We start from the raw sequence: 14101 nt of genomic DNA on the forward strand, positions 1-14101 counted from the left end.
AGTCATAGGAGTCCAGGGCAACAATGGGAAGAAATATGTGATCATTGGCAACATAATTATCTGGGCTACTTTGAGGCGAACATGAAAAGGCCAGGCCTGAGACTTCCAGTACATAAACTTGGCCATCATCTTCTGAGAAATCCACTGCATGAACTGCTTTGGGGGAACATCAACCCCCAATGGGTATCCAAGATGCCTGACAATAGAACCTCGAGGAACAACCAGACCTTGCCAGTCCAAGGACTGCAAATCCGACTCCGTGCAGCTTAGAATGGCTGATTTGAGCGGATTGATACGAAGGCCTGACGCCTGGCCAAAGAGACCCCAAACATCCAATGCTTTTCGAAGGTTATCCTTGTCCGCACGCAAAATCATAAAAGTATCATCCGCCAGGGATTGGCTAATGAAATGTTGCCCTGTAGGAAGCGACAGTCCGGCCAGCTGGGAAAAGGCGGCCATATGTGATAACATGGAAAGAGCTGGATGTGTCGCAAGGGCAAAGAATAAAGGGCTCAAAGGGCACCCCTGTCTGACAGAACGGGCAAGGACAAAAGGCTCAGTAACACCTCCGTTCAGCATGACTCGCGAAGACGCCGCAGCACTAATGGTGTAGATCAGACGAGACATCCGAACACCAAAGCCCATAGCGGACATAAGGTCAGCAACAAAAGACCAGTCCAGATAGTCAAAAGCCTTTTCCAGGTCCAGTTGAACCAACACCACCTCCTGATTAGAATGCCGGGCATAATCAATGGCCAATTGGGCATTCAAGACATTGTGTAGAATATTTCGGCCCTTAATGAAACCGTACTGGAGAGGGTGCACAAGGGCAGGGAGATGCTTATGGAGCCGATTCGCCATTACTTTGGAAAAGATTTTGTACATGGAACCCATCAAAGAAATGGGGCGCCAATGTGTCAACTTAGATGGCGAAGGAACTTTTGGAAGCAGTTTAATAAGACCTTGTTTCCATGAGGGAGGCATGATCCCCGTTTCCCACACCTGCTGAAACAGAGCCTGCAATGGTTTTGCCAGTTGGGTAGCGAAAGCTTCAAAGAACTCATTGGTGAGACCATCCCAACCCGGACTTTTATCTTTGGGCAAGTGTAACAAGACATCCATAACCTCTGCTTCACCAATATCTGACTCCAGAGTAGCTTGCATGTCCTGCGATAACTGATTGCGGACCAGGTCATAAAAGACCGAACGGGCCTGAGTAGTTTGGGCTGACGGAGGAGAAGCAGAACCGAGAAGGTCACGGAAATAATTCCTGCACATATGCACAATAGTCTGTGGATCCAGGATAAGGTGGCCTTGTGCATCCTCGAGTCTGGTCAAATTCTCACGAGCAGGAGAGGCATGGAGAGCTCGAAAGAACTTATGGGTCTGACATGCACTATCTTGCAAGGTCTCTGTTAGATGTTGCAATTTGGCCTGCTGATACGATTTTAACTGGAATTCTTTAATAAGATCGGCCACCCGCAGAGCCAGTGCAAGCAGAAATGCATCATCCGGAGTGTCCATCAACAGGGAGCGAACCAAAAGCAGCAAGTCCTCCGCTGCCTGTCGACGGCGCCGACAAAGAGAGGCATGATAGATCCCATATTGCCGAGCAACCCGCCGCACATTAGAGAGCAATCGGTCAAATGACGCAGTGCCCTGAGAGGAAAAGTCCAAGGAGAATCTGTCAAGGATTTGCTGCATATAGCCCTGAAAAATTGTATGCTTTAAGTAGGAGGAGTTGAAACGCAAAGGGAGTCTCTCCAGAAAGTGCTTGAATGGGGCAATGGGTTGTGCAAGCAACTCGAACTGCAGAGGGAAATGGTCCGACAAGACATATTGCTGCAACACTTTTATTTCGAGCATCTCAGGCAGAAAATCATCATTCTGCATGATATATATGCGGTCCAACCGCGACCATGTTGTGGCATACTGAGCCGAATGGAAAGTAAAGCCTGGAGAAGACGGGTGTAGCCAGGACCAAAGATCTTGCTTAAGAACAGCAAGAGCCAAGTCGTGCCACATACGACTTTCCGGCGCATCCATGACCGAGTGCTCCGATGTAGACTGGGAAGAGTCAACACACATATTGAAATCCCCCATGAAGAAGCCGCGTCTGCCAAGTGACAAGGAAGTCTGTAAAGTCTGCCAAAGCTCCCGGCGAGATAACGAATCATTCGGAGCATAGAGGCCAAGTAACCATAGGATTTCCCCTTCGAATAAGATTTCAACCACCAAAAAGCGGCCATGAACATCATTTTTAATAAGAACCGGCTGATATTTGGCATGTACAATCATGAGCACACCCGAATAACGCTTGGCCTGTGTTCCTGCATAGAACAAACGAAAGCCATGGCAATCCACAACTTTACCGGCGTCACTGTGACTCTTGTGCTCAAGAGCGCACAGGACATCCCACTGATTCTCATACAATGCCGTCCACATGGCATGTTGCTTGTGACGAGAACAAATTCCTCGCACATTCCACGTGGCAATTTTCATGTGTATACAAAACACAATCAGGTACGAGGCACAGCTTGCCTCGATTTGACTTTGTCGGCGAGAATGTCCAGGACTCCCTCATCCAAGAAATCTGCCAACACCGCAAACGAGTTCTGAGGACCAGATTTGGAAGTTGACGGCATATCGGCTTGCTTGAGGTTGGAACATGGGTAACGACGGTCCCACGGAGTAATGACGTTGCCTCTGGTATCAAAGGCCAGCTGTGCAGGTGGACCCTTGAGACGATCCGAATACATTTTCCTGGCGGGCTGATGGCGGGGGGCTGAAGAAACCATAGCAAGAGCAGAGCGCTCTGACGACATCATTTCCTTCCTGCGCATATATGTTCGCATGGAATCGTGTGAGGTAGACGGCCCAGTACTCTCCATGCCTGCACCAATCCTGTTGCCTTTTTTGGCGCGTACTTCAACCCAATCAGTAGCATGGGAATCCATACCCGAAATCTGTTGTTTACCTTTAGCCAGAACTTGGGGCGGATGGGTAGGATCCAGCGACGGAGCATCACACACCATATCTTCCATGGGCGGAGCAACATGAGCTGTATCTGAAACGTGTTGTTGCTCGGGGCATTCAGCCATAAAGTGCCCCAACTGTCCACAGGAAAAACAATGGCCAACAAAATTGCCCCATTTCAAACGAAAATGTAACGGATGCATGCCGGCGCAATTGAGGCGTAACCATGCAGGCCATTTCCGTGCAGTATCCCATAACATGCACAAGCGGTTGCGATTCACAGCCCTAAGACTGGGAGGGACCAAAACCGTGCCCACAGCGGCCATAGCATCCTTTAATAGCGGCCAATAAACAGCCAGACAATTTTCCACTTCTACCCACACAGGGCATTCACGTTGCAGGAGGCGCTGGAAATCTGCCATCGGGCGCCATGGAACCACATGAACCAACCGACGATCAAAAAACAAAGGCAGTTTAGACAGAATAGCAGCACGGTGCGTCTCCGTTTTCAAAAGGACCTCAAAAAAACCCCGGGGTCCAACAAAAATCTCTTCAACACATTCCCCTTGTAGCAGACTCTGCAGCCATTGGCGAATACGGGAAATCAGCGGGATGCGACCAGTGAAGAAGAGTATCACCGCGCGATCATAAAATACCGAAAAGGAGCGTAGGACAGTTTTTGGCTCAACGGTAGCTTCCAGAACATCGTCTGGAGCAGAGGCAGAGAAGGCCTCTTGGTTGTGTTGAACATATTCACCAAGCAGAGTGTTGGCAAATTCCAACAGATGCTCCCAATCCACCTCTTGAGAGTCCACCGGATCCGAAGCAACCTGCGCATAGGAACGATCCGGAGTAACGCCTATCTCTTCCGGGGTGTGCTTGGTACGTTTGCCCGCAGGCTGGATGTCAGGACCCGGGGGCAATTCTTCAGTGCACGGAACCATATCCTCGGGTTCCTCAGCATTAGAGTCCGGGCCAAGTGCGGCCACTGTTTGGTCTAGGAAATCCAGATCCAAACCAGCCATCGTGTGTGACGAACTGATCTCACAGAAGGACTGACCGACACACACTCTCTCTCTCTCTCTTTCTGTGTACAGAGCAGAGGGCACGCGATCCCGGACGCTGCCTCTCTGACGAAGGTCAGGTTTAGGGTTTCACAGGAGCTGGGCGCCTCTGCACGAAAGGAGGGGCACACGCAGGCGGCGCCTCAAACCGCGGCAGAGGTTAAGTTGACAGGGCGGCGTGGGTAGGGCGGCAGAAACAGGGCGACAGGGCGACAGGGCGGCAGAAACAGGTGAATCTGGCAAGGCGCACCTCTGCAGGATGTGCGGGCGGGACTGGGGCAGGGAGGGTACTCGGGCGAGGAGTATTTCAGCGGGGCCTGCAGGCGACGGCGGCGGGGCCTGCGGGCGAGGGCGGCAGGGCATGCAGGCGAGGGCGACGGGGCGCAGGCGACAGCGATGGCGAACAGGTAACAGGGTCACGCTTTCCCTCGACGATGATAACGGCACTCAAACGCCCGACGAACGAGGCTGAGGCGAACAGGGGGTGGCGCCAGGGAGAGCTTCAGGCGGCGACGGCGCTGATGAAAGCAACCGCAGGGCGCGCCTGACCTAACGATGGCAGGGCGGCACGGAGCAGGAGCAGCATCGCGATTCTTCTGCTCTCTCTCTCTCTCTCTCTCTCTTTCTCTCTCTCTCTCTCTCTCTCTCTCTCTCTCCGTAAATCTCTCTCTCTCTCTCTCTCTCTCTCTCTCTCTCTCTCTCTCTCTCTCTCTCTCTCTCTCTCTCTCTCTCTCTCTCTCTCTCTCACACACACACACACATATATATATCACAAACAATCCAAACTTTATTAGCTTTCTCTGTGATTCATCTCTTATTCCAAATCAGAGATATCACACGCTCTTCTTGCTAGAGCTACACCGCCAAAGAGAGCACCTCTGAAACCAACCTTCCTTTTGTAGATGGATAGTAATTCCCTAATTACAACTTAGTTATAGCAACAACATTTATTACAAAACTAACAAATGCAAATCATCTCATAATCTTGGACAATGGACACCTTGTTGATCCCAAAACTGACGTCTCTTTTAGTAATTCTTTAACTTAATTAAAAAAGATACTAATACACAATGGGATTTTTCCCTTTTGGTATTCTGGCTCCCCTTGCTGTCCAAAATGACCGACAAGTCTTCCATCTGATTTACCCCTTGATTCGAACAGTCAATTGGCATTCACCCACTTTAATGGAGATGGAAAATGCCCCAAATTCATTGATTTGCTAGCCCTTCCACTTAAATTTGACTGAAAACAACTTCAACCCTATCAAATCCAAGTCTTGGAGCTTCCAATTTCTAGCATGCTTCCTCGAGGCTACTGCTAAATCCTAATTTCTGTTGGATTAGGATTTACAACAAAGAAATCTCAAATTTCTCAATCTCTGATAATCTCAATGCTGTAATCTTCGAAGCAAGGCTGTAAAAAGATTGGAAGATGAGAGAGAATATTGAGGAGAGAGAAAATTCAGACTTTCTTCGCGAACAACTGAAGAAAATCAATCATTTACTGCTACTGCCCTGTCAAACAGTCATAGAAGCTGTCACCTACAGCTTAGAACCACCAGATAGACTGTTGCCCTATCCTATATACTATCATCTGCTCTAGAAGGACCTTGGGCTATTGTCACCTCCTCTTGGAGGGCACCAAACTACTATCATATGCTGTTGGATTAATCCTGGTCGCTACAAATCACATCAATGGCCTCTCCTTACTCTCCAATAGCCTCCTTCTCCCTCACAATGGTTGAAATAAACTCCACCAACCCCTAAAAACGTTTTTCCCACTTGCATGGGCTAGTTTGTCAAGCGGTAGCCTTCTAATCCCATCTTCAGTATTATTCAAATTAAATATTAATTTTCAGTCTTTAAATATAAAAAATTAATCGAAAAAATATTTCAATACCTAGAAAAATAATCTGGCTAGCTAATAATTAAATCAGCTAGGCAACTTTCATTCCCAAGTATCTCTGCGTCATCTTTGACTATTAAATTGGTATTAGGTACTACTAAACACCACTTCTCTAGTGTCACCAACTGACACTTTATGGCCAATTGAATGACCTAGGCCAACAACTGGCACCAAATACTACCAAGTACCTATACAACATAGCTTATAACAACTTTTGTCTTTGACATCCCATGATTTCCTCAGGACTTGGGCTCACAAATTTACTCTAATTCCAATTACATCTCACATGTGCAACATTTACTTAACTATGTGATTAAAAATTAATCCACAACTAGATGCATCGAAAGCAAAATAGTAGACTGAAATTTCTACAAGGCATCATAGTTAACACAACATTGCACATTGTTGTTCAACCATTCCATATGGCCAACATATACTAAAAATTACCAGACAACATAACATAACATAAAACTCACAAAGAATCTTAAAAACATTTTCAAATTATCATGTGACATGTCTATTTCTCATGAGGTCAACTCATCTGGCAAAACCAAATCATAGCATATTATAAACCAAGCATAAGCCATGGCTAAAACATCAATGGCATCACAACATATATTGTTGTCCACAAAACCAGCTAAATATCACTAAATATAAATTATCATACACTAAAAACCAACATTTGTTAATCAGTCCCTAATGATCATTAATCAATGCAAATGTACAATTTCAGAGCTACAGTGAAGACCATACCCATTCGCATACCAAACATAGTGACTACTACACTGAATAATGATCTCTTGGCAAACATATTGTTGGCTACAGTACCTTGAATGTATGCTGAATACATCCGAGATACACTACATCTAGAGCTATCCATTACTAAGGAGTGGAGGTACTAGCTCCCTCATGAGCATCAAGTAATACTCTAGACCCCTGTTTTGCTGAACCTGATTGAGCCCGAACTAAAGTCGTCTCTAATTGGAAAGCATTAAGGTAAAACTACAACAATTGAGGATGGTTTGCCAAGTCATCATCCTCCATCCATTTGGCATTCCTCGGTGAATAATTGTGAAACTTCACCAAGTACCTTCCAGAAACCTTAATCTTCCACTCTGTGTGCACCAAAATCTGCTCTTTTCAGCCCTATTTTCAGATCTGACCTGATTTTCAGATTTACCATTTTCCTCAGCCTTGGCCTCAGTGATCTGTGGCTTGACCTCACTATCTTGGAATCTTGCATCCTTTCCACATAGCAATGTGTCGGCTGTAATATCAGTTTCTATAGGTTGAGACATGCTGAAAACAATGCACTTAATGCAAAAATCTTGAATACCCTTCGGCAAACTACAAATATACTTCTCCACCTACTCATGGAGGGGTATTGTGCAATAAGAAGTCACTCACAGCAATCCATCCCAAAACTTCTTATTATATTGATCCAAGTTTTTGCAATCTTTGGAATTCATCTGATTCCAAGCTGTCATAGTGTCTACTTCAAAGGTACTTGTCAACCAATTTGAAGCAAACATTTGCTTGAATGGACCGATGTGATAGGTGACTTCCTTTGAATAAGAAGTGTAGACCGCTACTGCAATGCATTTCCCTTCAAAAATGTGGCTGCCTTTAGTATCTTAGATGCCTCTACGAAGTTGCCTCCAGAATAGGCTGCATCAAACTGCTGAATAAAAACAAGTGCTCTCAGCCTATCTTGTGCACCACTGAAAGGCTCAAACTTCACACTTTTGCCACCTTCATCATAGTCCTTCAGTGGACCTATGGAAGTCAAGTTATCATGAATAGGCTGCTGCAAAAAGGGTACATTTGCTGTATTTACATGACCAGCACTATCAGATATTCCTACATTTGGGGGGTGGGGTAGGACACAAAGAGAGACAGAGACAGAGATCCATACACATTCTTACTCACAAAATCCTCTCATGTAGAATTTAAAAAGGAAACGTGTTTTCTACTGATATGTTGATAACAGAAATGATTGAATACATTAAACCTGTCATCTTCTACTGACCCAGAATTCCTGGCTGTGAAGATTGTCCTTTTTCCAAAGACGGGTGGTTCCTGGAAAACACATTCAAAAACTTCATAAATATAAGTGTGATTATTGTTCAGATTGCACTTCCCCACTACATACAAGAAATGACAAAAAACCACAATCCACATGGATTATCATTTATTCAAAAAAACATCAAGGATCATTTATTAGTATGACAAATATGATCACAAAAGGCCCATACAAGTGGCCCATTGTTTTCCTCAAGTTTGAAAATTAGTGTTGATAAATGGACATGGACGCCATTCATAATAAAAAGACCATGACCAAGATTTATGAGTAAAAATTTACAATTGGGACCAACTTAAAATGTGGAGTATTGTGTACATTGTGTGCATGCATGAGTGTATACGTGTGCTCGTAGCAGGCTTGCATTTTCTCAAGCATGTGTGACAAAAAATATCTGCATTCTAAAACTTCATGTTTCCCTCTCACCATAACTTAGAGTTCAGCATTTGAAGAGTCATCTCTGGAGTTTTGAGATGTTCCAAAGCTGCTGATAGTATCAGATCGGTCAAATTCTGCATATAAAAATTTCTGCAATAGATCTACAGCTCTTAAAGAGCAGGAAACTACACTACAGAGTAGACAAGAATAAATGTAAGACTCATTGGGTGACCAACCCTTCAACAGAAGAATAAATAAATTATGAGAGACTCGTAGGGTGACCAGCCCTTTTTCTTATCTGTTCACAGAAGCATGGGGTCTCCATCAACAGCAAAATCCTAACGTAGAAGAGAATGTTCGTTGGAACCTAAGTACCACAAGATTAATTTAGACATGACTGACAATAGATTTACAGTATGAAATACTAACAAGGACTTCAATGAGAGTGGAATGGCACGGAATAAAAGTCAACCAACCTTCAAATATAAAACAAAATTTATTGCACTAGGGCAGCCATTAGAAAATTTTCTCAAATAGTAGTAATCTTCTTCCCATGCAAATTTCCATATTCTCAAGATGTAGCACAGAGGATGAAGGAAATGCTGCTTGGAACTTTGTGGGAGGTGCATACTTTGAAGTTTCCATTTCCGTGTTCTATAATATAAGGTGGCCAATAAATCAATTTTAGAGTTCTCTATGTTTTATGGAAACTAGATGGTGTATATCTGGCCATATTTGTCGAATAAAATTCACTATAGTTTAATGTGACAACGATGCCCAGTGTATCCCTACCTCAGACTTTTCTCAACTAGTGGATAGCTAGCCATTGTGACAGATAAAGTTCATTGGCAGGATTATTACTTAGTACATTCAACACCAAGATGTACCAATGATATAGTCAAAGCATATTCCGACAAAGACCATTCACACTTTCCAAGGTAGATATGAGTGATTGTTTGGCGATTCAAATCACGACTCGTGAGCAAGAGGAGAGAGACACTTCTAGATACATGGGCTTTGGCACCTTCTTCCATACAAAGAGTTCCTTATGGTTTGGTATTTCAAGCCACCAAACTAGTCATTCTACTAGCATTGCATTGAATCTCTCCCTTGAGCAAACCATTGAGGAGCATAAGGAGCACGTATCCCTTCATTATTTTATTTTTCTCTTATGCTGAGCACTTTTGGTTTTATCTTGTGATGATTATTATCAAGGTGCCATATTAATAGAATTTTATTCTCGGAAGAAAAACAAACATCAATACCCAATTGCTAATTTGTTGAATTACGCGAGAGACCGAGAGAGAGAAATGAAATGATTTATTAACGTCTACAAAAGGCCACACTGACCAATGAGACCATGAGTTACAACCATCTGTGATGATACAACTGTCCGAAGAAAGATCTATAATTGGAAAGGAACAATAACAAAAAGCTAAAGAACTATAGAGTTGATAGCTAATAGAAAGCCCTAAGTGATACAATCATGAGTGATAAAGCCTAATTTAATTATTGGCTAGTCAGGTCATTTTTCAAGGCATAATTGAAAAAACCATTTGGGAAGCCTGTCTTATCAAAAATGCCCATACAAGACTGAAAAACATCTTTAGAGGCTGAAGAGAGGCATTTTTAGGTATTCAACCTACAAGAGAGGGAGGGGATGCTGCTGGTCTGATTTGCGGCCATTGGAGGACCTTCTGAGGCAACCAGGGGCAAGAGAAGACCAATCAACAACAGGTGACAGCATCTACAGGCTATTGAGACAGGGCAACAACAGTAAATGACTTATTTTCTTTAGTTCTTTGCATCTACAAGCTGTTGTGGCAGGGCAGCAACTGCATTTGACTGATTTTCAGTCATTCTTCTCGAAGAATCTTTGAATTTTCTCTCTCTACAGCTTTCTCTCTCATCTCCCACCCATTTCACAGCCTTGCTCCGAAGATCTCAGCATGGACCCTTGGAGACTAAGAAATTGTAAATTTCTCTGCTGTAAACCCTAATTTATAGCAGAAATTAGGGTTTAGCAGCAGCCTCGAGAAGTATGCCAAAAATTGGAAGCTCCAAGACTTGGATTTTTCAAGGCTGAAGGTGAATTTCAGCTAAATTCAGGAAGAGAACTAGCCAACCATTGAATTTGGGGCATCTCCATCATCTATGAAGTGGGTGAAGGCCAATTAAGTGCCCAAATCAAGGGGTAAAATAGATTGAAGACTTGCTGGTCACTTTGGACAGTAAGGGGAGTTTGGACTACGAAGGGGATCGGGAGAATCCCATTGTATTCTTCAATAAAGCTAAAGAAATACCGAAAGGGGCGCCAATTTTGGGACCAATCAGGTGTGCATTGCCCAAGATCACAAGGTAAATTTGTATTTTCAGATTTGCATTTATTGTTTGCTATTGTGATTAAGTTGTAATCAGGGATTTACTACCCATCCACGGAAGGAAGGCTGGTTACATGGTCCCAAGCGCCAGGCATGGGATGGACATCCCAAGTGCTGGGCATGGGATGCCTGGTCCCAAGCACTAGGCATGGGATGCTTTGGTAGCTTCCTCAATGAAACAACATATGTGGTCTTGGCACCGTCTTTCCGAGCCTACATTGACATATCATTCTCTTCAACATCTTGATACTTGGGCTAGATTGGACAAGATGTATGCTTACTAGAGCGACTCTTTCCTTTTGAGAATGCTCAATTAGTGGGCGGAGAGAGAACGTGTCCTTTCAAATCATTACCATTTGGTCTTAGAAATGATCCATCAGCTAGTGGATGCTTTCAAGGCTCGATTGCCTTTCCAATTCAATCAATCCTTTTTACTACATCATCATTTTTTAGAATATATGCTGCAATTGATAGCTTTGTTTGGAAGATAGGTTTGAGGGCATGGATGCATGGTTGATTTTTCAAGAAAATGCACGTACATTGTCCCGAGAATATGGAATTCAGCATGCATCTATTGTTAAAGCAGAATAGCAACACTTGCAATCTTTGTTGGAGCATTCTATGACCTTGCAACGGGCTAGGGAGAATTCTGAAAGTGGTTGAAATGCACCCGAAAATATTGTGCACTTGCTAGATACTCAAAGGCTATGGTTTCTAAGTCTCAAACTATCATTTCAATGTGCATAGATTACTATAAGACTTTGTTGGGTTCACAAGAACACTGAAGCTATTCATACTATCATCATTATATTATAGAGATGTATTGTGATACCGAAGTCATTAAGTTCCTTGTTTTCCATTAATTTTATGGTTTCCATTTACAGCCCCAAAAAAGGCTTTATTTATATCATTTATTAGTGTATGGGTGCCACACGAGAGAGTTGGGGTGCCACCCTAGACAATTCACTGGCTCACATGCCTATAAATAGGGCATGGGCATTCATTATTTTGCACTTATACTTTCATTCTTCAATTAGTCTCCCTCTTCACCGACCAATGATCACTGAAACCAGCCTTCCTTCTGTGGGGGGGTGGTAATAACTTGATTATAACATAATTACAGCAAACAATTATTAATGAAATGCTGAAAGACAAACATTTGCCAATCAATCTTGGACATTGGACACCCTATTGACCCAAAACTAGCATCCCAATATTTATTTATCTTTAATTGCAATTAATTCGAATACAATGGGATTCCTTCAATCCCCTTCACAATCCAAACGCCTCTTGCTATCAGTAATGACCAGCAAGTCTTCAAATTGATTTACCCTTTGATTTGCTCAGGCAATTGGCCTTCACCGACTCCTAAGGAAATAAAAATTTGCTCAAAATTCGAATGTTGGTTGGTCCCTCACTTGAATCTTGCTGAGAATTAATTCTCGGCCCTAACAATTCAAGTCTTGAGGCTTCAATCTCCTAGTGCGCTTCCCAAGGTTGCTATCAAACCCTAATTTCTGTTGTAAATTAGGGTTTACAAAAAAAAATACAATTTTTCAACCTCCAATGATTAGAATGCTGAAATCTTCAGAGCTAGGCTAGGAAATGGCTCAAGAATGAGAGAGAATGCTGAATAGAGAGAAAATTCAGACTTCCATCAAAGAAAATAGAAGAAATCAGTTGCTGCCTTGTCTAGACAACCATGAAAACTGTCTCCATTGATGGAACATATTGAATATAATGTTTATTTGGCTAAAATAGTCCTCAAACTACTTTCACCTAGTGTTGTAGTTTCTTCAAAGCATGTCACTAGCTCGGAGAGGGTCTCTTGCTAGCTGGAAATGGCATATCAACTATTGTAGCAACTATAGCAGTCTTCTCTCTCTCTCTCTCTCTCTCTCTCTCTCTCTCTCTCACAGCTAGCACAAGTTTGGAATGACCTCTCTCTCTCCCCCCAACCTCAAAAACGTCTTTCCCATTTGCATGGACAAGTTTTGCTATAAGTGGTAGCCTCCTAATCCCATTTTCCAGCATTATTTATATTATTAAGTTAATTTTCAGCTTTAAAATTTTAAAATTTAATTTAATAATTGTTTTAGTGCTGCCCAAAAATTCAGTTTGACTAACCAACAATTAAATTGGCTAGGCCAAATCATCTCCTTAGTGTTCTTGAGACCTCTTTAGCCCCTGGATTGGCATTAGTACCATTAGATGCCAAATCCCCAATGTCACCAACTTACACTTATGGCTAATAAAATGTCTTAGACCAATTTTTTGCACTAGATACCACCTAGTATTTGTGCAACATTACTTTAGACAACTTTTGCCCACTGACTCCCTCGGGTCCTTGGCTTGCAAATATGAAATAATCTCAGTTGCACTTCACATGTGCAACACATACTTATAACATTTGATTAAATATTAATCCAAATGTTAAGTAGAGCAATCAAATTTTCACATCCTCATGACAGCCCTCTCCCTTGAAATCCTTGTAATCATCCCCGACTACACTATTGGATGCATTAAAAGCAAAGCATTGCACTCGAATTTCCACAAGGCATCATAGTAAAGACAAGATTGGCCACTGCTACCAAACCATGCTACTACCAAACAAATGTTGAAAATTACCAACAAGTATAATATAGCATAAGACTCACTAAGAATCTCAAAAGCATTGCCAAAATATCATGAGATCTATTACTCATAAGATCAACTCATCTAGCAAAAACAAACCATAGTATAGCATAAACCATCGCTGAAACATCAGTGCCATCATAACACATGTTGCTACCCATACAATCAGCTGAATACCACTGAAAACTAATTACCATTTACCGCAAATCAATATAAGACAAACAGTTTGTAATGATAAAAAACCAATGATCCAATGACGATAATAACCGATGATACACCGGGCATAAAGTGATGCAAATGTATAGTTCCAAAGCTGCAGATAATAAACCATACCATATGCATACCAAACATAGTGACTAGTACACTGAATAGTGATCCCCTAGCAAACACACTATCAACTACAGTACCCTAAATGTATGCTGAATACATCCGAGATCCACTACATCTAGAGTTGTCCATCACTGAGAAGTAAAGGTGCTAGCTCCCTCACAAGCATCAAGTAAATACTCTAGACCCTTGCTCTGCTAAACTTGACTGAGCCCAATCCAAAGTTGTCTCTAGCTGAAAAGTATCAAGGTAAAGTTGCAACAACTAAGGATGGTTTGCCAAGTCATTCTCCCCCATCCATTCTATATCTATTGGTGAATAGTTCTAAAAGTTCACCAAGTACCATTTGGAAACCT

At 42.7% G+C, this 14101-nt stretch overlaps 1 protein-coding gene across 9 annotated transcripts in view; it reads right to left on the minus strand.

Moving 5' to 3' along the window:
* The window catches only part of LOC148018590 (B3 domain-containing protein Os07g0679700-like), a 60347-nt gene that overhangs the window by 20659 nt on the left and 25587 nt on the right, over positions 1 to 14101 (minus strand). For 8 of the 9 annotated variants that reach the window (XM_087661864.1, XM_087661863.1, XM_087661860.1 and 5 more), the window contains exon 7: positions 7957 to 8024. In XM_087661864.1, the coding sequence (XP_087517990.1) occupies positions 7957 to 8024 (68 nt within the window). The remainder of the gene's footprint in view (positions 1 to 7956; positions 8025 to 14101) is intronic. The other variant, XM_087661858.1, reaches the window with a different exon arrangement.

This window comes from Lygodium microphyllum, chromosome 21, assembly GCF_053477565.2.
Source record: "Lygodium microphyllum isolate KBCC chromosome 21, Lygodium_microphyllum_v1.1.10, whole genome shotgun sequence".
Classification (NCBI taxonomy): domain Eukaryota; kingdom Viridiplantae; phylum Streptophyta; class Polypodiopsida; order Schizaeales; family Lygodiaceae; genus Lygodium; species Lygodium microphyllum.